A 24232-nucleotide genomic window follows, 5' to 3' on the forward strand; every position below is an offset into this window, starting at 1 on the left:
TCCTGTATGAAACAAATGAGTCAACTGATCTGTTCAGACAAAGCTGAAAATTAATTTCGAAAGTGAAATTCAGTCTTGCTTCCTTAACAGCTCAGCATGCATAGCATCTATAATCATCTGACAGTTGTGAGGATAGATGGAAGCATGTGAAGTCAAATATGGGCCCCACCTCATGACAGTGAAGATTGTTTCTGTCCCTTAAAGATAAAATAAACACTATGCTTTCTTAATGAAGGATTATGGTTGCATGAGTTTTTATTAAGAAGGTTACTGCTCTTTTATTGATGATGATGATGATGATATGACAGACTTCATGCAGGGTTTTTTTAACGTCTATATTCCCTCATGTATGAGTCTGCATAAAGTGACTTTTAGTTAATTCTATTTGCTTAGTTTGTGAAGGGAATCGTGGATTAGGCCCAACAAAGCAACACTGACTCACATTTTATATAAAGATATTTTATCTAGATAAGAAAAGAAAATCTCAAATTTAAAATGAAAAACTGTTTGGAAAGAATCATTATTTGACAACACTTTACAATTAGGTTGTATTTGTTAACATTAGTGAACAGTTAACATTAACTTACAGTGAACAACAGTTTAATGACATTTATGAATACTGGTAAATGTGAACTGCTTCCTATAAGAATACATTTTTTGCGTTAAAAGTTGTATTCATTAACACCAAAATTATTGTTTATAGTTAGTTTATAATACCAAATGCATTACATAATGTTAATATATAGTACCTTACTGTAAAGTGTTTCCTATTATTTTTGCAATTCCGTTTGGTTCAGCAGAAATGCACACATCACCAAAAAGTAGTAAATGAATAATACTAAAGTATTAAAAAATAATAAAATCAAATAAAAATTAAATTATACATATACACACACACTTGCACTTGCAAACTGTAGTCTGGCTTTTTTTATGGCAGTTTTGGAGCAGTGGCTTCTTCCTTGCTGAGCAGCCATTCATGTTATGTTGATATAGGACTCGTTTTACTGTGGATATAGATACTTGTCTACCTGTTTCCTCCAGCACCTTCACAAGGTCCTTTGCTGTTGTTCTGGGATTGATTTGCACTTTTTGCACCAAACTATGTTCATCTCTAGGAGACAGAAAGCGTCTCCTTCCTGAGTGGTATGATGGCTGCATGGTCCCATGGTGTTTATACTTGCATACTGTTGTTTGTACAGATGATTATGGTACCTTCAGACATTTGGAAATTGCTTCTAAGGATGAACCAGACTTGTGGAGGTCCACATTTTGAGACTCATGTCATGCACAAAGTAGATATCCTAAATGACTTGCCAAAACTATAGTTTGCTAATATTAAATCTATGGAGTGGTTAAAAAATGAGTTTTAATGACTTCAGCCTAAGTTTATGTAAACTTCTGACTTCAAATGTGTATATATATATATATATATATATATATATATATATATATATATATATATATATATATAATTTTTTATTAATATTATATTAAATCTTTAATCCAAAAAGAACGTAAAGAAGATTCACTGACCCAGAAACACATTTTCACCTTTATACACTAAATAAAGGAAAGTCTTTGTTTTGAATTAATTAGCTATTACGTTTATAATCCAATATATATAATAATTTCTTTATCATCAGTTGACAGATACTTTAGTGTATAAACTCAAACTCTGTTTTTCTGGGTTAAAGTAACTCAAAATGAAAGAGCAGGTCAAATTTCATCATTCAAATATGAAAGCTTCTCAGCCCCTGTTGTTACTTTTACATCTACGTTACAAAACTACATTTCCCATCATGCTCCCCGGCATTGGCACCCTGGCCGCGCGCTGGTGTGTGTGAGCGCGCATTCTCCTCTCGTGCGACAGAGCGGTTCACTCGGTAGCTCGAGCAATCTGAACAATGACTCTGTGCGAGAGGATGATCCGAAACCGGAGCCATGTGTGATTTATCACCGATTCTGTACATTGCGCTGCTTTTAACGCTCTTTTAAACACAGACACCATGAATATGTGGATACCAACAGAACACGAGAAATACGGAGTCGGTAAGTTTGCTGTTTATTTCAATACGAGACTCTTGAGTGTGTGTGACTATTGAATTTAGCGGCAGCCGATAATACAGTGTTTGTTTTTATTCCTAACGCAAAGTCTGCATCCTTTGTTGACTTTAAGCTATATTTGATTTGTTTACAATTATTTGACACTGAAACATAAGTGTTTTGGCACTTTATTTGTGTAACTGATTATATGTTTGTGATGACTGTGTCTGTTAAACATAAACTATCACATGCACATCCTGTGTGATGTATAAAGACTACTTGTCTGTTTTTCTCTAATGCATTTAACATGATGCATTCAAACAACCTTTTCCTCAGTTCAGTATAACATCTGTCAGAATTAGAGTTATTGACTCGGTATAAAAAAAAATGCTTAATAATAAAGAAAAATATTTAGAAATTGAATCCTTGAAGAATGTGGTTGTGCTTATAATATTATTCATAGATATTAGGAAACATCAGAGTATGTGTGATTATGTGTTATAGATTGTATGCATGATCTGTTAGTTTTATGAAGTATTGCTCATCTGGCTCACCTGTAAAGTGTCTTGTTAGAAGATGCTTATGTGATCAGGTGTATGTGGTGCTTCGTATCCATGGTTGATGTGTGTGTCAGCTTTTTAAATTAGTTGGTTTAACTTCATGTAAATTTTTCCCTACTTAGCTGAATCAAGTGTTTTTTTATTTTTTATCTTGCCTTCTTGATTGAAAGTAATGCACGCTGTTCATACTGGATTGGTGACATTTGGTGAGGTTAGGTTAAGTGAAGTGAAGATTTGGTTGTATCATCAAGATTTATACAAACTCGTACTACTCTTACTATTTCTGCCGTATGTAGCATATATATATATATATATATATATATATATTTGACACAATATGCACATTTTCAGTATGGATGAATTACTCAGATGACCGACCAGATTTGCCAAATATTCAGTGAGTTCAGTAAGTAGTAAGCTACTGTTTCATTCAGAGCATAGACAATTATTTCATTTACAGTTGAAGTCAGAAGTTTACATACACTTAGGTTGAAGTCATTAAAACTAATTTTTTAACCACTCCACAGATTTAATATTAGCAAACTATAGTTTTGGCAAGTCGTTTAGGACATCTACTTTGTGCATGACGCAAGTCATTTTTACAGCAATTGCTTACAGACTGATTGTTTCACATTTAATTGACTATATCACAATTCCAGTGGGACAGAAGTTTACATACACTAAGTTAACTGTGCCTTTAAGCAGCTTGGAGAATTCCAAAAAAATATGTCAAGCCTTTAGGCAATTAGCCAATTAGCTTCTGATAGGCTAATTGGAGTCAATTGTAGGTGTACCTGTTGATGTATTTTAAGGCCTACCTTCAAACTCAGTGCCTCTTTGCTTGACATCATGGGAAAATCAAAAGAAATCAGCCAAGACCTCAGAAAAACATTGTGGACCTCCACAAGTCTGGTTCATTCTTGGGAGCAATTTCCAAATGCCTGAAGGTAACACGTTCATCTGTACAAACAATAGTACGCAAGTATAAACACCATGGGACCAAGCAGCCATCATAACCCTCAGGAAGGAGACGCATTCTGTCTCCTAGAGATGAACATAGTTTGGTGCGAAAAGTGCAAATCAATCCCAGAACAACAGCAATGGACCTTGGGAAGATGCTGGAGGAAACAGGTAGACAAGTATCTATATCCACAGTAAAACGAGTCCTATATCGACATAACCTGAAAGGCTGCTCAGCAAGGAAGAATCCACTGCTCCAAAACCACCATAAAAAAGCCAGACTACAGTTTGCATGTGCACATGGGAACAAAGATCTTACTTTTTGGTGAAATGACCTCTTGTCTAATGAAACAAAAATTGAACTGTTTTGCCATATTGACCATCGTTATGTTTGGAAGAAAAAGAGTGAGGTTTGCAAGCTGAAGAACACCATCCCAACCGTGATGTATAGGGGTGGCAGCATCATGTTGTGTGGGTGCTTTGCTGCAGGAGGGACTGGTGCACTTCACAAAGTAGATGGCATCATGAGGAAGGAAAATTATGTGGATATATTGAAGCAAAATCCCAAGACATCAGCCAGTAAGTTAAAGTTCACTTGCAAATGGGTCTTCCAAATGGACAATGACCCCAAACATACCTCCAAAGTTGTGGAAAAATGGCTTAAGGACAACAAAGTCAAGGTATTGGAGTGGCCATCACAAAGTCCTGACCTCAATCCGATGGAAAATTTGTGGGCAGAACTGAAAAAGCGTGTGCGAGCAAGGAGGCCTACAAACCTGACTCAGTTACACCAGTTCTGTCTGGAGGAATGGGCCAAAATTCCAGCAACTTATTATGACAAGCTTGTGGAAAGCTACCCAAAACATTTGACCCAAGTTAAGCAATTTAAAGGCAATACTACCAAATACTAACAAAGTATATGTAAACTTCTGACCCACTGGAGATGTGATGAAAGAAATAAAAGCTGTAATAAATCATTCTCTCCACTATTATTCTGACAAAACTTCTGACTTCAGCTGTATGTATTTACCCTTGGTGTGGTTGGTTGTCAGGTTAAGATGGTCTGTATGCTGTCTATGTGAACTCAGTCTTTCCTGTTGAATCTTTGCCAGATAGTTCAATGGGATTTATCGTAGTAAATGTATTCAAAGATCAGATATTGCAACCAGTGGGCAAAAGAATGCTTGTTAGACCTAAATCAAATGTATTCATTTGTAGGATCTTGTCTTTAATTATGGTGATGTCTCAAAGGATTTTGTCATTTCGCTTTACATTTATTACTTAAAAGTGAGACTTCCCAAAAGTGAGACTTCCCAAAGGGATTTTGTGCTTTTACCTCCAGTGGTTTTATATTTTTTCGTTTGATCCCATACCAGAAACAAAAATCCATATTTCTGTGTTTAATTGGAGGCTGGCAAGTGGTTCTCCTATGTAGAGTAGTTTAGAATGAGGTTTTTAGCCACTGATGAAATATGAATGAACTCCCGCAGTCGCTGCAGTAAAACACTACTTAGCCCTCAGTTGGATTAATTACCGCTAATTAAATCAAGACAAGGTATTTAAATCCAAGTCGTGTAACTCTCTAAATGGCCCCTTTGTGACTTTCTAGCTGTTTTCTACCTGCCTAACAGGAACTAGGAAGAATCTTTTTAGGCATAATATGATAACATGATTTTGACAGCCTTGGCATTTGAGGAAACGACGTAGACGCTGAATGGGTGGAAATACCCTCATTTGTTGTGCGTTTCTTCCTTTGCTGTCTTCATTTTGCAAGACAAATGTGATTAACTAAGAGCTTGAAATAGATTGAGGGTGGAATATGACTGACTTTTGAGTTGACTTCAGCTGTCTGTGACTGTTTTCAGTGAATCAGTCTCCCTTGTGTTAACAATTTTTAGAAACGTTCAAATTGCGCCCCCTCATTTAAGCTAAAAAAAAAATCAAGCCCCCTCGTTAAGCTGGAAGGGTTTTTTTTTGTGTGTGCATATTTAGCCTATTTTTGAATGTCTGTTGAGGAATTTTTACTCCTTTCCATACAAGGGTGAATCTCATGAAACCTGTTAAGAACATGCTCAGAATCAAAAGATATCAAAACATAATTAAAACCAAATAAAAATTTACATACAGAAAATGAAGCCCATTTTTAGGACATTAGGTTTTTTGCATTGTGACAATTTTTTTATTATTTTTTTTTTTAAATGAAAAATAAGCTAATTTTAAACAATTTGTGATTGTTGTATTTTATTTTATTAATGATTTATTTTTATATACAACCCCAATTCCAAAAAAGTTGGGACAGAATGAAAAATGCTAATAAAAACAAAACAAAGTGATTTGTAAATTGAAAGCACTACAACAAACCTGTGAATTTCTTTGTTTTTTTTTTATGTACATTAATTTCAAATCAGATGATTGCAACATGCTCCAAAAAAAGTTGAGACAGAGGCAGTTTAAGGCTTATAACAATTTGGCAAGTTAAAATAACAAGGCGATGTGAAACAGGAGATGTTAAACAGGTGAGGCAATTGTGTCATAGTACTGTATACTGTATAAGGAGCCTCCAAAAACAGCCTAGTCCTCCAAAAGCAAGGATCAGGGGGGCCTGGGAAGCTCAGCGAGTATTGACGCTGACTAACACCCTTGGAGTCGCAAGTTCGAATCCAGGGCGTGCTGAGTGACTCCAGCCAGGTCTCCTAAGCAACCAAATTGGCCCGGTTGCTAGGGAGGGTAGGGTCACATGGGGTAACCTCCTCGTGGTCACTATAATGTGTGGATCTCACTCACAGTGGGGAACGTGGTGAGTTGTGCGTGGATGCCGCGTAGGGTTGCAATGGTATGAGATTTTCATAGTACGATAACCGTCTCAGAAAATATTACGGTTTCATGGTATACGGTATTACACAATTATTATTATCAGTTACATTGACCCTTAAAGGAGTGAAAACGGAAAGATTTTTTGGTTGAACAAATGCTTTATTATAATTGAAACTTGAAACCATTTTTTTTAATGGAAGTATGTGTAAAAAAAAAAGTCTCACTTTTGAAAATAAATAGAATAAATAAGAAAGCTAACAGAATTATAATAATAAACCGAAATATAAACATGATTAAAAAATAGCATGTAACTATAACATGTTATATAACTAAAGCATGTTAGTTTACATGTTAGCATAGCATGTTAAATTAACTACTAAATGAAAAATAACATCAGCTGTGTGAGCTTTTAAAGTAATGTCCTATGGTCATTAACAATTAACATATACTGTAGGTGCGCGACAGCACAGCCAGACTGCTCCTGTCTGTACCTTTAACTCAGTGGTTTTCAACTGGTTTTGCTTCAGGACCCAGATTTTACATTGGAAATCAAGCGGTGACCCACCATTGTAAAAATGTAACCTGTATTTAATGTATCCTGGGTCGCATTTCCTTTTTTGTTGCATAGTTTTGTTCATGGTTTTCAAGTACAAGAACATGCATCAAGTGACATCAACTACAAAAGCGACTGGAAGTTTTCTCTCCCCCCATATTTACTTATATGAGCCCATTATTATCCCGTTTGTTTCCTAATTTCAAACATAATTCAAACAGAACATACATATTACACAGGAGGAAAGCGAAGAGCAGATCATGATCACGAGCTGGTTCCGTTACACTCGTGCGGAAGTGCAGATGAGAAGCATTTAGCTGATTGCGAGATTATCATTAAATCTGCCTCGGCAGTCCTAAATAGGCTATCACTTTGGCGGCCGCCGAAATATCTTCAATGGGAGAACCGTGGCATTGCTCTTTCCCTGCTGTCCGCGACCCAGTCTGAATAGACCTGTGACCCACCAGTTGAGAAACACTGCTTTAACTCACACACACTCACTTATGTCAGACACCCTCGCCTGCTTCTCTCTGTCATTTTCTCTGCTGCATGTGGCGCAAGTTGACAAGTCTGACAGGCAATCGAGGAGGAAAGGAGATGCGCACGTGCAGGTGAGATTCTCCGTCTGGTTGCATTTTTTTTCTCAATACTGTAGATAAGCAAATGTACATGGTATGAAAACCGTCAATTTTCATACCGTGGTATACCGTGAAACCGGTATACTGCTGCAACCCTAATGCCGCGGAGAATGGCGTGGGCCTCCACATGCGCTACGTCTCCGCGGTAACGCGCTCAACAAGCCACGTGATAAGATGCGCGGATTGACAGTCTCAGATGCGGAGGCAACTGAGATTTGTCCTCCGCCACCTGGATTGAGGCGAGTCACTACGCCACCATGAGGACTTAGAGCGCATTGGGAACTGGGCATCCCAAATTGGGGAGAAAAGGGAGAATTTTTTTTAATACAAAAAATTAAAAAAGCAAGGATCATTTGAGACTTTTTAGTCAGTTTGCCAACAGATGCTTTAGCAAATAATCCAGCACTTTGAGAACAATGCTCCCCAAAGAGAAATTGGAAGGATTTGGGGCATTTCACCCTCTACAGTGCTCAATATAGTTAAAAGATTCAAGGAATCTGGTCAAATCTCAGTGCTTAAAGGGCAAGACGAAAACCACTTCTGAATGCACATGATCTCCGATCCCTCAGACATAACTGTCTTAAACATCATTCATCTGTAATGGATATCATGAACATGGGCTTGGGATTACTTTAGTAAACCTTTGTTAGTCAACACCACTCGCCGCTGCATCCACAGATGCAAGTTAAGACTTTACTATGCAAAGCAGAAGCCATACATCAACACTGTCCAGAAGTGCTGCCAACTTCTCTGATCTCGGTCTCATCTTAGATGGAAAGTAGAACAGTGGAACTGTGTTTTTTGGTCCGATGAGTCCACATTTCAAATAGTTTTTGAAAAATACAGCCATCGTGTTCTCCGGGCCAAAGAGGAAAAGGACCATGCAAGCTGTTCTTAGAATCAGGTCCAAAAGCCAGTGTCTGTATGGGCCAGGGGTGTGTCAGTGCCAATGGCATGGGTAACTCTCACATCTGTGAGGGCACCATTAATGCAGACAGACATGTACAAATTTTGGAGCAGCATATACTGCCATCCAGCAACGTCCTTTCCAGGGACGTCCTGGGATTTTTAGCAGGACAACATCAAACCACATACTGGCCAAATAAGCAGAGAGTGCGGGTGCTAGATTGGCCTGCCTGCAGTCCTGACCATCTCCAATTGAGAATGTGTGGTGCATTATGAAGAGCACAATATGGCAATGAAGACCCTGTACAATTGTGCAGCTGAAGACCTGCATAATGGGTGAATGGGGGAAAATTCCACTTTTTAAACTTAAACTTGTGTCTTCAGTGCCCAAATGCTTAATAAGTGTTTTTAGAAGAAATGGTGATGTTTCACAGTGGTAAACACTCGACTGTCCCAACTTTTTTGTTTTAGAGTGTGTTGCAATCATCTGATTTGAAAGTACTGTACATTTTCAAAAAACAATGAAATTCACAAGGTAAAACATCATACACAACATTAAAACCACCTGCCTAATATTGTGCAGGTCCCCCTTGTGCCGCCAAAACAGCGCCAACCCACATCTCAGAATAGCATTTTGAGATGCTGTCTTTCTCAAACAATTGTGTGTACAGAGCGGTTATCTGAGTTACCGTAGACTTTGTCAGTTCGAACCAGTCTGGCCATTCTCTGTTGTCATCTCATTCTCCACGCTCACTGGATGTTTTTGGCACCATTCGGAGTAAATTCTAGAGACTGTTGTGTGTGAAAATCCCAGAAGATCAGTGGTTACAGAAATACTCAAACCAGCCCATCTGGCACCAGCAATCATCCATGTGGTTATCTAATCAGCCAATCATATGGCAGCAGTGCAGTGCATAAATCATGCAGATACGGGTCAGGAGCTTCAGTTAATGTACACATCAATCATCAGAATAGGGAAAAATCTGTGTGATATCAGTGATGATGGCATGATTCTTGGTGCCAGATGGGCTGGTTTGAGTATTTCTGTAACTGCTGATCTCCTGGGATTTTCGAAGGCTAGAATATAAGTAATCCATAAAACTTCAGAAGTGAAATGATAGGTGTGGGTGAGAAACAGATCAATATTTAAGTCCTTTTTTTACCATAAATCTCCACTTTCACATGCTTTCACGTTCTGAAAGTGAAAGTGGAGATTTGTCGTAAAGGATTAAATTTTGAATGAATGTTATGGATGCATACATAAAATAGTCAAACAAAGACAGGCTACAGAAACGGCCTCGCTTGCAAAGAACAGATCCGTTCTGATACCTGAAATCCCCCCCCTTCCTTTGAAACCGAAGCCTGGTGCTTTCCAGAAATCCTGTTATTGATCCTAAAATACGCACACTCCCCAACCTCATAATCCCTTTGACCTTTGACCTCGTGTTCAGGGTGCACGTAAACAGGGAGATTATTAAAACACCCTCTGCGGCTGGAACGTGGATGTAATTAAGTATGGTTATGAATGCCTCATTAATGCAGAGTGAAAGCTTCTGTCCGAATAGGGATCGTGTATGAGCGAGAGACAGATGTGAAGAGAAGGCCGTTATCTGTGCTCTTGGCAGGCAGGAGTGCTGTTAGTGTCTGGCCCAGACAACGCTATAGATACGACTTTGAGAGGCAGTGTGACACCTTCTGTCGACATCCCCCACATCCTATTAGACAGTGAGCGAGCAAGCCAAAAACAGGAGCACAGAGTCTTTCTCAACAGTCTCTCTTCTATACTGGCTTTTGAATTCCTCTCTCCTCCCTTCACATTACATTCCCTGGATGCTCTTAATATTTTCCCATTTGTGGCCTCTCTTTGCTCCCATCCATCTCTGTTTCTGTCAAACCTCTTGCTTCCTTAACTATCATTTGTCTTTCCCGCATACTATTCAGTTCATCACTCTTAAAAGGATAGTTCACCCAAAAACAACAATTCTGTCATAATTTCCTCACTTTCATGTTGTTCTCGGGTTGTATGAGTTGTATGCTATTTTTTTTTCATTGGAACACAAAAGGAGAAATTTTAAAGAATGTACACACACCGCACAGAGAAAAACCTTGATGTTATCCATCTGAAATCGAGTGAACTGTGAAAAGTGGGCATTGAATGAAGCCAGGTGGTTGGAGGGGAGGGGTTAGGAACTGTATTGATTTAACTACAGGGTTTTTCCTGCAATTAAAAGTTTTCGGGGGCTGCCCAAGCAAAACTGGCTGCTGAAACAAAATTAACGATATTCATCTCAAAGACTGGATGATAAAATGATACCGATATTTATCGGAAAAAATATATTTTCGAAGTCAATGATAAACTTGAGTCATCTTCGATATTTAGCCTGTGTTCTACATCTAGTCGATCGAATCAGATACGTGTCACTAAAAACGCAAGCAGTTCAGCAAAGTTATACACACAACTAGCGAACTGAATTACAGTCATGAAATCTGCCTGTCATGAAGTATTAGCAGGCAGCCCAGCAGTCATGGAAACCGGCAATGAGGCTCGGAAGCCACTAGCTAGCAGCTAGCTATCCAGCTAATATAATATTGTTGTGTACCGATCAAGACAGCTATGACAATGCAATACAACAGCTGTCGATTGAACACAACAACAACTCTGACATCAACACCATTGCTGTTTATTTATGTACTATTTAGTTAAAAATAATTTCATTATCCACTGCCCTGTCAAAGGAAAGAAAGTGTTTCTTCTTCTTGTGATGTTTATTGACGGTTGGCAATTCAGATTATGGTGCATTACTGCCACCTACAGAGCTGGAGTGTGGAGCATCACAAAGTCTTTCAGTGGAGTCAAACATCAGCTAAAGATGTAGGATTAAATCATAAACTGAGTGTACTTCAAATGTAGCTTACCCTCTGGAGTTTACTTGTCACAGGGCTCCAGACTGCGACTAAAATGGTTACAAATGCGACCAAAAATAATTGATTGCGTCAGTAATTTAAAATCTAGTCGCCACTGGTGACAGTCGGGTTGTGTACATTCATATGCGGTTTCATCAGATATCATCTTGTGAGTTATTGAATATATTTTTAGAACACGCACAACAAGTGTCACCCGTTCTGTTTTTGACAAGCTCCTGCACTGCACACAACAACAGACCCAGCGTGAGAGAGTTGTGAACAAATGACTCTTCTGAACCTGATCTTTTTCATGAATCACCCGAAAAGAACTGAGGGTTTGAACTCAGGAGCTCCGGTTAGCAGTTTGAATCAGATTCACTTTCTCAGCGAATCAGCCGTCAGTGAGCTCACAACTGGGAGTGCAGACATTTCAAAATAAGAGTCCCATGTGTATTTCGGGCTTCTTTATAATTAAAAGTCCCATATTGTGTACCACTTTTTTTCTTCATGTAATTATTGATTGGGGTTGGAGTAGCACAATAAACTGCATCTGGGATTTCATTCAATTTGCACTCTTGTAGTCTCTGTGTCTGGGGCCATCCAGTAGCAGTAAAGAAAGACTAAGGCAATATTTTATATATATATATATATATATATATATATATATATATATATATATATATATATATATATATATATATATATATATATATTATATCAAGCTTTTGACACTTAGGACAATTGAGGGACTTGCAATTACACAAGGTGCAAACATTCATTGGTGCTCAATAAGACAACACACTACTATATGCATACTATATGCAAATCTCTGGAATGTAGATTCTGAAGAGCAGTACTAAATACAAAAAAATAAATCTTATCTCTTATATCTGTATAAATTATGAAAGCAGTGTGAACATTTATGAGACAAAAGGGAATGCAAACTTATCTTTTCAACTATATATAATGTTTATTAAATTTTCGATGAATGGGTTATCAGCTGACTTCCTTTTATTTGGCTTTATATCTTGTTTCTGAACAGCAATCTAAATCGAGAAAATCTGTGATTTGGCTACAAAAAACACCCATTTGGCTCCTTAATGTTTCAGTTTAGGAGCCAATGTTTTTAAATGGGAGTGAAGGAGGGTGAAGTGTAGTGTGACCGCCCCTTAACAAACATGTGGAATGCACATTAATGGTATGATATATGTATATATCGTGATAAATATCGATAACGAACTATATGAAAAAAATATTGTGATAATATTTTTGCCCATATCATGCTTTATGCGCACTAAATATGCTTTTCATCTGAGACACGCGTTTGTGCAGCACAACTGAAGCCTGGTTTTTGTGCGAGTTTGGTGTGACTCGCGCGAGCCATCACATGACTACGCAAGGGGTCCGGTCTGCTGGATTATTTTGACGTGCCAAAATAAAGGTTTTTCAAATACACATCTTCACCAATATTGATTACGATTTTACAGCAGTAACAGTAACTGATATTTTGACAAAAATGTTGCAGTGTGATATTACAAATGCTAACCTATTATGGTGGAATCTAATAGAATTTTTTATTACAATTGTGGCAGCTGTAGTTAAAGTTTCTAAATGTGTTAAGTCTACTATTTTTCATAAATCATTTTCAGCAAAATAAATATTTCATAAATCTTTTTTCATAAAAAAAAAAAAATTCAGCGAGATTTGTTATAATATTCTGACTGTTCCCATGAGAAGAACACTTTACTGAGTTGGGACTGTGCTAGTGAAAATATTTGTTTCCCACTCTACACAGTTTTCATTTTATTTAGGCTCTTAATAATTTAAATAATCTTTAGGAATATCTAAAGGCAAAAAAGGGCAGTGTATTACCTAATATCAAACATAATTCGAACAGAACATACACTGGTGGCTAAAAGTTTGGAATAATGTACAGATTTTGCTGTTTTGGAAGGAAATTGGTGCTTTAATTCACCAAAGTGGCATTCAACTGATCACATAGTATAGTCAGGACATTACTGATGTAAAAACAGCACCATCACTATTTGAAAAAAGTCATTTTTGATCAAATCTAAACAGGCCCCATTTCCAGCAGCCATCACTCCAACACCTTATCCTTGAGTAATCATGCTAAATTGCTGATGTGGTACTAGAAAACCACTTGCCATTATATCAAACACAGTTGAAAGCTATTTAATTTGTTAAATGAAGCTTAACATTGTCTTTTTAACATTTGTTTTTGAGTTACCACAGTATGCAATAGACTGGCATGTCTTAAGGTCAATATTAGGTCAAAAATGGCAAAAAAGAAACAGCTTTCTCTAGAAACTAGTCAGTCAGTCATTGTTTTGAGGAATGAAGGCTATACAATGCTTGAAATTGCCAAAAAAAATTGGAAGATTTCATACAAAGGCGTACACTACAGTCTTCAAAGACAAAGGTCAACTGGCTCTAACAAGGACAGAAAATGATGTGGAAGGTCAGATGTACAACTAAACAACAGGATAAGTACATCAGAGTCTCTAGTTTGAGAAATAGATGCCTCACATGTCCTCAGCTGACAGCCTCATTGAATTCTACTCGCTCAACACCAGTTTCATGTACAACAGTAAAGAGAAGACTCAGGGGTGCAGGCCTTATGGGAAGAATTGCAAAGAAAAAGCCACTTTTGAAACAGGAAAAACAAAAAGAAAATGTTAGAGTGGGCAAAGAAACACAGACATTGGACAACAGATAATTGGAAAAGAGTGTTATGGATCTTAACCCCATTGAGCTTTTGTGGGATCAGCTAGACTGTAAGGTGAGTGAGAAGTGCCTGACAAGACAGCCACATCTATGGCAAGTGCTACAGGAAGTGTGGTATCTGGACAAACTGACAGCTAGAATGCCAAGGATCTGCAAAGCTGTCATTGCTGCACATGGAGGATTTTTGAATGAGAACTCTTTGAATTAGTTTAAGAAGTTCTGAACAATTGTTTCAAATTGTAATAGTAATTTTTCACATTAATAATGTCCTGAGTCATTGTGATCAGTTGAAGGCCACTTTGGTGAATAAAAGTACCAATTTCTTTCCATAAGAGTAAAATCTGTACATTATTCCAAACATTTGGCCGCCAGTGTATATAAGCCATACGGAAAACTTTGTCCATTATTTGTTGAAGGTCCAGACTTTAAACCCCTTTATGTACTTGCCCTTTTATTTAGAGTGCAATGCCATATAAGCACAGGCAAGACCATTGATGGGTCCTCATTTCTGTCGTATGGTCAATTTAGCTAGTCTTCCTAAAAAATAAATTCTAGAAATAAGGTGTTAATTAAATTAGCCTAAGTTTAGTTTGATTTCGTATATAGCACCTTAAAGTAAAAAAAAAACAAAAAAAAAATCTGTGTTGAATTAAAAAGGTCCTATATTGTGAAAAATAACTAAAATCCAATGTAACATGAAATGCAATTATGTAATAATTGAACCAACTTCAAGCATGTGGATGACCGAAGTTACCACGAAGACCATTTTTAACCCAGGAAAAACCCTGAAATAGTGTCATTTTTCATGTTTACTTGAAAAATAACCAAATTGAAAAGACCCAAACATAATTTTACAGCCTGATTTCATGAGAACATTTGTAAGATACAAAATTACTTTTAATTCTCTAGTTCTTTAGAAAATTAACTGCACTTGTTTTAAGAACCCAGAAACCAATAATCTGATCTGAAGAATCTAAAATGGAGTGAACTTTCAATACCTTCAAAGAACCACAAACCCGAATCAAGAATGCTGAAACCCTTTTATTTGTTGTGTGCGCTCGTATAAGAGTTTTGTTGTTTGTACTTAGTCTGACAGTGTATTTGAGGATGAAAAATCCAGTTGCAGACCTAGATCTGACATCTAAACAAATGTTTAGACATGGAATGCCAAGCTATCAGCGGCTGTTCCATGTTCTTCACACCCACAAAGCGATTTCTCATTAAGATATTTTCATTATAGAAGACCTGTGGAGTTTCCAGTATCCCACTGTGTGTTTTTGCTCCAATCAGATGGTTGTATGATCTCGACTCACCCTTACTTTGGTGTTAAACCACTTCTGAGAGATGATATGCTGTGATTTTAGTAAAGGCAGCTTTGCTACACTATAACATAAATTATAAAGAAAATGATACAAAATGTGTTTGCCAGCTGTCTGGATTCTCACACTGTTCTTGACAGAATATTCCAGGTTATTTAGTTATTTCGACTGCTACTAATGACTGAGAAACATGTTTATAGAACTACAATTAAAATAGAACCTAGAAGGCAAGAGGGTGGAATCGCGAATAGGTCTAAACGATCAAAATTTTTGATTAGAGAACTTTACTGTTAAAATAAAAAAAATGTATTTACTACAGAATCCTTTTAAGTCCTTTAAGAAAATACAAGTTTCACAGTTCTGCTTTTAAAACATTCAACTCAGTTGCCTGCTACAGAAGATTACTTTTGTAATTCAGACCAAAGAACTGTAAGAGTCAAAATAGGTTTGTGAACCAACAGCCAGTTGTTATTCTGAAATGTTAACATAAAAAAAAAAAAAAATGGAACAGTATAATTTTCATGACTTTAACGGTTCCTGAACATGCATTTTTCCACCAATGTGGATGCAACACTGTACTAAAACACTGCAGCGCTATTTAGCGGCAGTGCTGCCTCTCTTCTGAATTTATACGATTAGTGTGATTCCCGAACGAAAGACTTTTATGAGCCAGTTCTTTAGAATCTACTGCGTGGAACACAGTGCAACCAGTGTAGTCTGTTTTTTGAACAAATGACTCCTTTAAGCCGGTTCTATTTAATATACAGCGTAAAACATGTTTAACGTGACCATTATAGTCCGATTATCAAATAAATTACTCTTATGAGACTGTTCTTTTGAATCTACAGTGTGAAATGTACGACCAGTGTACAACAGTGTAGTCTGATTCACGAACGAATGACTGTAATGAGCCGGTTATTTTGAATCCACAGTGGAAAAAGTATAGCGCAACCATTGTAGTCCAATTCGCAAACAAATGACTCTTATAAGCTAGCGATGGGCACGAGTACTTGAGTACTCTGTAGTGACAGCAATGATCGATCATGCAAACGATGATTGATAATGATTATGCATGATGGAACTTTTCACTAAATTTGAAATCCAGTGATAATTGTACACAAACTTGTCAAATGGGGCCTTATTTTTTAATTTTGAGATTATGATTTTCAGTGGTATCTTCCAGTCTAAATCATCAGTGCACCATGACTTTCTCTCCAGGGTAGAGACAGCACTCAACACTCTGGAGAAGCATGCACACACACCAGGCAAGTTCTTCCTTTCGAACAGCTAGATGGAGCACAGCTGAATGTAACAGAACACAGGGTCTTCAACATTTTTTTGACTTAACATGCATATTAAAATGTGATGATTATGGCGTCTCCTGTCACGCCAACCATATTTGAAAATACACGGTTCAGCCAGACACTATGGTCCTAATAAAGTCCCCAACGTGTTCTTCTGCTGTTGTAGCCCATCCACCTCAAAGTTCAATATGTTGTGCATTCTGAGATGCTATTCTGCTCACTACAATTGTACAGCGTGGTTATCTGAGTTACCGTAGACTTTCTGTCAGCTGGAACCAGTCTGGCCATTCTCCGTTGACCTCTCTCATCAACAAAGCGTTTCCATCTGCAGAACTGCCACTTTCTAGATGTTTTTTGTTTTTGGCACCATTCTGAGTAAACTCTAGAGACTGTTGTGCGTGAAAATCCCAGGAGATCAGCAGTTACAGAAATATTCAAACCAGCCATTCTGGCACCAGCAATCATGCCACGGTCGAAATCACTGAGATCACATTTTTCCCCCATTCTGATGGTTGATGTGAACATTAACTGAAGCTCCTGACCCATATCTGCATGATTTTAGGCATTGTACTGCTGCCACATGATTAGCTGATTAGATAATCTCATGAATAAGTAGGTGTACAGGTGTTCTTAATAAAGTGCATGGTGAGTGTATGCACATAGTACTCGACTACTTGAGTAGACAAAATTAACAAAATGCCCATGCCTATTATAAACCAGCTGTTTTGAATCTACAGCAAGAAACTTTCAGCGTGAACAGTGTAGACCGATTCCTCAACAAATGACTCTTATGAGCCAGTTGTTTTGAATATACATCGCAAAACGTACAGCGTGACCAGTGTAGACCGATTCCCAAACACATGGCTCTTATGAGCTTGTTCTTTTGAATCTACAGTGCGAAAACATACAGCGTGAACAGTGTAGTCTGATTCCTGAAGAAATTACTCTTTTTAGCTGGTTCTTTTGAGTCTACCAGTGTAGCACGACCAGTATAGTCTCATCATCTAGGCAGATCTCATCATTTGGCAACAGACTGCTAAGGACAGTATTGCATTTCGTATTTTCAGATATTTCTTCTTCAAAAGCAAAAATTGTTAATGGAACTTTTAAGGAATTGGAATCAGAACCAGAATTGCTAATTCCTTACGATTCCCATCCCTAGGTAAAAATATTTTCTGTGTTCATCAACAGACGCTTTCCGTAGGCATTAAAGATTCACTCAGTAACTTTTGTCTTTGTGTCATTTTGGACTTACACTGTCACCTAGTGGCTTGGATGCAGCATAATTTTAAATCAGCAGTTTTTAGTTTCAGATGCCATTGTAGAAATTTAGGATTCACAGTCAGCTATGATTATTTAATCTATGAGTGAAAGTGTCAAATAACAGGACGGTTACTGAGATTAAGCGAGTAGTATTCGGCAGGTCATATGATTTTAACATGGCAGCCCCCATGTGCAGACCCTCTCCATGTAGAATAAAACAGCTTTTATAAGCTTACTGATATGACTGGAGTCTTGATTTTAATATGAGTGGTCAAGATTTCCTACATATATTGCAAAATTACAATTCTTGTCTTTAGGAGTTCAACCTTTTAAATGAGGAAAACATTACTGAGTGCACCTTTAAGTTGTAAATTACTCTGAATATCCCTTTTAATATTCCAATTTTTCAAATTCATTTGGCCACTGAAAGCTTTTTATGTCTTTCGTTCCAGAATTTCACTCACATGTACATGTCTCGACAGATTTTCTCTGCTCGGTCCGTGGGGAAAAGAGTGAACCGCAAGTGGACCTGAGAAGCTATTAGCTGTTATCTAAGCTGTCAGGAGTGCGATACTGCATTAGTAGCCTCGCCTGACCGCTGTTGTCAAAGCAACCACACCATATGCTGCTGCTTTAACACATCTCGCCAAGACTGGATGCCTCACTTACTCATGGAGTTGGTGTGCTATCTAGATCACTTATACCCCACAGCAAGGCCAGGATTGGGGCAGTATTCCCTCTCAGGGATTCTGTGTGAACACAGCCCCCCTTTTTTCTCTGCTGTACTTAATGCAGTTCTTTTAAGTAGCTAATTAACACCCTGCTGATTGTTCGCATGTCTTCTCCTTGCTGTGTGAACCCGTATTGACAAGATTAATTGATTCGAGACTCGCTCACCTGTGTAGTGGATGTTACTGAGTATAAGATGCCACAAAACCCTGTTCTTCATGAGTAAAGATATCTTTTAATCTTTAAAACTTTTTGTTAGTTTGAAAGCCATTGTTTGCAGCCTTTTTGGATTTATCAAGTGCACCCAATTGTTGACAGCAAAACTGATAGCAAAGTGTTCCATTTCTCTAAACACATGTTGCCTTATGGGATCCGTTTCCTTTGTTTGCTCTGTTGAAAGATTAAGCCTTCTGCTTCAATGTGGAGAGATTTGCTGGATTTCCTGATCCAATAAATCACTTTCTTTTAATCATCTGAAGTTAGTTCGTCCGGAGAGGCAAGTTCCTCTTTTCTCCTTCTCATCGCTGATTGAATGGGGTCTGCTTAGCATTCCGACAATGGCATCCGACAGTTTACGAGCATTCAGGGATTTCCTCATTTGCTTCTGGCCCTTTGTTTTACGTTCAGCAACTTTCTTTTGCCCTTTAAAATGTTTTAATTTAGCAAATGAAGCCTTTGTTGATAGATATATCAATGACACATGACACACATATGTCTTGTGGCAGAAGCTATTTCACAGATTTGTCGCATTCCAGCGCTGGGTTGACGCTGGGTGTTCGTAAGCATCTGTGTTGGTGGTGGTTTATGCCCATCCCTGTGGCTGTTCGAACACAAAGCAGCCAGACTGGCCCACATTTTGGACCACTCCTTGATAGCTGTCCACCTAGCATCCTTATTTGACTTTCTCAGGGTGCAATTTATGTCTTAAATGAAGTGCTACTCTGCGGCAAAGTCTGTAATGCATCTCCTTTGTTTGGTCGAGTGGCTGAATCGGGCTCTCTTCGCCCTCTGAGAGTCGTGTGCCACAGCGAACAAATGCAGCTCGCTCTCTTGTGATGAAGACAGGAAGTCTCAATACTAATGGAGTGTCTTCTGCTGTCTCATGCTTGCATGCCATACATAGACTTTGGAAGAAATGTGAGCCAGAGTCGATTTATTCAACCGGCATTTTGGAACAGTCATCGCCTACTTCAACAAGAATCAAGATCTCTTAGTATAATCTCTTAGTCTAAAATAATGAAAATATTGGAACCAATGACTTAATTAAATAATAAAGCTGTTATGGCAAATCATCATTGCATATTACTTTTCAAATGGACACTTTAACCCATCCTTAATCATAGTACTAGATCTAGTCCCAAGAAACATGATTAGTTGTTAGGGTAGAGGGTATCACTCTCATAATCTGATGTTCATGTGTCACCATTTATTGAATCTTTTTTCCATGCCATTAAAGTGAATGGTGTCTGAGGCTAACATTTTTCCTAACGTCTCCCTTGAAGTCAACTAGACCTATCCCTTTAACTTAGGAAGAAGGTCACACACTTGTTTCTATCTCATGCCCTGTTGGTCTGGACTAGAGTGTTGTGGTTGCCAGCGCTGAGGTGGGTTAGCATAATGAGCGAAGATGCTATAAATACTTGTGTGTAAATGGGACACGCTGCATGTCACATACGTTTGACGTCCTCAAATAGCACTTGCCGCTAAACCACACTGCTTTTTTTTTTTTTTCCTGTGAAACAATACTAGGCACTAATAACACGAGAGCTCACAAAAGTGAATGCATCACTTGAACCATGCTGCAATCTATCTCATGTTTTTAGCAATAGTGGCTGTTGTGCATAAAACGTGCATGTCACTCAGGTAATGAAATGTGAATGAGACATTTGACATAGATTGCAGCACATTTAGTGTGATGCTTTCACTTTTGTGTGATCTCCTTTTACTAGAAATATGAAAAGTGTTCTCCTTTTCTCTCAAAAATGTTTTTGTGAAAAAAAATATTGATTAAAATATTGATTTTTGACTTTTTAGAGTATTGATACTGTATTGTGAGGAAAAATATTGCCATTCTCTGAAGTATCAGTTTTTTCCCAATTTCAGATAGATATAGATAGATAGATAGTAAGCTTGGGATCGATGCCTTTTCACGCATCGATAATCAGAGGATTTTACAGATGATTATCAAGATATATCTGGATTTTTTTCAGATATATATAGTAGAGGTCGACCGATGTTGGATTTTGCAGATACCGATAACTAATGTGTTGGAAAAGGCAGATAACCAATTTATCGGCCGATAGTTTTGTGCAGAGACATAGAGACCAGAGGCCAAAATGAATGAAATCCAATATGTAATTTATTTTTCAACTGAAATCCCAATGATAATCAGAAAAAAAAGAAGATTTGGTGCACAACGTAGGATTTTTAACACTAAACAAGCCTGAAGCACACTGGGGACTCTTATTTTGAAATGACAAAGACTTGGCTTCGGTACAGTGGTCTATATTTAATATTTACAAAGATAAGATTTTATCACCTATATATTATTATTAATATTCACAATATATGAAGTTGCTGACGAGGGATGTTTCCATATAGTCACATTTTCACACCTGTACATCTACTTATTCATCATGCGATTATCTAATCAGCCAATCGTGCAGCAGCAGTGTATGGGTCATGCAGATATGGTTCAGGAGCTTCAGTTAATGTTCACATCAACCATCAGAATGGGGAAAAAATGTGATCTCAGTAATTAGACCATGGCATGATTGTTGGTGCCAGACGGGCTGGTTTGAGTATTTCTGTAACTGCTGATCTCCTGGGATTTTCACGTGCAACAGACTCTAGAGTGTATAGAGAATGGTGCGAAAAACAACCAGATAGTGGCAGTTCTGTGCACGAAAACGCCTTGTTAATGAGAGGGGTCAATGGAGAATGGCCAGACTGGTTCGGGCTGACAGAAAGTCTACGATAACTCAGATCACTGAGATCACATTTTTCCCCATTCTGATGGTTGATGTGAATATTAACTGAAGCTCCTGACCCATATCTGCATGATTTTATACATTACACTGCTGCCACATGATTGGCTGATTGGATAATCGCATGAATAAGCAGATGCACAGGTGTACCTATAAAGTGACTGGTGAGTGTATGTATCTTTCATACAAATATGTCGTTTTGTTTTTTGAAAGCTTAAATGAAAGACCTATTCAAGGCTACATACAGAGAAATTGTATAATTTATTGTATAATTGCATAATAAATATCGCCATTTCAATTTGTTCAGTTTGCGCTGTTACACCAGTTTCATACACTAGTCAACTCATTTTTATTTGTGTTGCTCTTTTCACAACACACATAGTTTCAAAGCAGCTTTACAGAAAATCATGCATTAACAGAAAATGAAACTGTATGTGACGAGGAGGAGAGCGGGGCCGGGACGTGAGGACACATGCCCGGCCCTGAATCGGGCTAATCAGCCGGGAGGGGGATTAAGATGAGCCGGAGGCAACAGTTCAAGAGAGAGAGAGCCACATGCGGCCGCTGTGTGTGTGTCTGTGTGTTTGTGTTTAAGTTGATTTGTGTTAATTTATGTTATTAAAATGACAATGCGTCCGGGAGCCAGCGAACAAGTTTCTCTTTCCTCTCTCTCTCTCACACTGTCGCTCCGCCTCACTCTTTCCCTCTCCACTTACCCTCCCCTCATCTAGCCCAGGAGGGGAGGGGAGTACGTCATGCCGGGGGTGTCCCCGGCCTGAGTCGGGGGATAGAGGAATGTGATGAGGAGGAGTGCTAATCAGCCAGGAGTTGGATAAGAGGAGCCGGAGGTGCCAGTTCGAGTTCGAGAGAGAGAGAGCCACATGTGGCCCCTTACGTGTGTGTGTGTGTGTGTGTGTGTCTATGTGATTGTGTTTAAGTTGATTTGAGTTAATTTATGTTATGAAACTTACGTTGACTCTTCAGACGGTTCCCGCCTCCTCCTTGCCCTTCTTTACCTGTTACACTGTAATATCTATAAAGTCTTAGAGTCATCGTTGTGTAGTTTGATTAAATATGATTGTAAATTGTGTATAAAAAAATCATTGAATAATTAAATAATTGTATTTAGAACCCCAGTGAGCAAGCTGAAGGCGACTGTGGCAAGGAACACAAAACTCCTTAAGATGTTGATTAATGGAGAAAAATAACCTTGGGAGAAACCAGGCTCACTGTTGGGGCAAGTTCCCCTCTGGCTAAACAGCATGAATATAATACCAGTATTAGTTATTTACACTATATTGCCAAAAGTATTTGCTCACCCATCCAAATAATTGAATTCAGGTGTTCCAATCACTTCCATGGCCACAGGTGTATAAAATGAAGCACCTAGGCATGCAGACTGCTTCTACAAACATTTGTGAAAGAATGGGCCACTCTCAGGAGCTCAGTGAATTCCAGCGTGGTACTGTGATAGGATGCCACCTGTGCAACAAGTCCAGTCGTGAAATTTCCTCGCTACTAAATATTCCACAGTCAACTGTCAGTGGTATTATAACAAAGTGGAAGCGATTGGGAATGACAGCAACTCAGCCACGAAGTGGTAGGCCACGTAAAATGACAGAGCGGGGTCAGCGGATGCTGAGGCGCATAGTGTACAGAGGTCGCCAACTTTCTGCAAAGTCAATCGCTACAGACCTCCAAAGTTCATGTGGCCTTCAGATTAGCTCAAGAACAGTGCATAGAGAGCTTCATGGAATGGGTTTCCATGGCCGAGCAGCTGCATCCAAGCCATACATCACCAAGTGCAATGCAAAGCGTCGGATGCAGTGGTGTAAAGCACGCCGCCACTGGACTCTAGAGCAGTGGAGATGCGTTTTTCTGGAGTGACGAATCACGCTTCTCCATCTGGCAATCTGATGGACGAGTCTGGGTTTGGCGGTTGCCAGGAGAACGGTACATGTCTGACTGCATTGTGCCAACTGTGAAGTTTGGTGGAGGGGGATTATGGTGTGGGGTTGTTTTTCAGGAGCTGGGCTTGGCCCCTTAGTTCCAGTGAAAGGAACTCTGAATGCTTCAGCATACCAAGAGATTTTGGACAATTCCATGCTCCCAACTTTGTGGGAACAGTTTGGGGATGGCCCCTTCCTGTTCCAACATGACTGCGCACCAGTGCACAAAGCAAGGTCAATAAAGACATGGATGAGCGAGTTTGGTGTGGAAGAACTTGACTGGCCTGCACAGATTCCTGACCTCAACCCGATAGAGCACCTTTGGGATGAATTAGAGCGAAGACTGCGAGCCAGGCCTTCTCGTCCAACATCAGTGTCTGACCTCACAAATGCGCTTCTGGAAGAATGGTCAAAAATTCCCATAAACACACTCCTAAACCTTGTGGAAAGCCTTCCCAGAAGAGTTGAAGCTGTTATAGCTGCAAAGGGTGGGCCGACGTCATATTAAACCCTATGGATTAAGAATGGGATGTCACTTAAGTTCATATGTGTCTAAAG

General features: G+C 38.6%; 1 protein-coding gene across 2 annotated transcripts in view; it reads left to right on the top strand.

Moving 5' to 3' along the window:
- The first annotated feature begins 1875 nt into the window (after positions 1 to 1875).
- Positions 1876 to 24232, top strand: part of LOC127435058 (dedicator of cytokinesis protein 4-like) — a 149984-nt gene continuing 127627 nt past the window's right edge. For both annotated transcript variants that reach the window (XM_051688204.1, XM_051688205.1), the window contains exon 1: positions 1876 to 2049. In XM_051688204.1, the coding sequence (XP_051544164.1) occupies positions 2007 to 2049 (43 nt within the window). In that variant the 5' untranslated portion in view covers positions 1876 to 2006. The remainder of the gene's footprint in view (positions 2050 to 24232) is intronic.

This window comes from Myxocyprinus asiaticus, chromosome 45, assembly GCF_019703515.2.
Source record: "Myxocyprinus asiaticus isolate MX2 ecotype Aquarium Trade chromosome 45, UBuf_Myxa_2, whole genome shotgun sequence".
NCBI classification, from domain to species: domain Eukaryota; kingdom Metazoa; phylum Chordata; class Actinopteri; order Cypriniformes; family Catostomidae; genus Myxocyprinus; species Myxocyprinus asiaticus.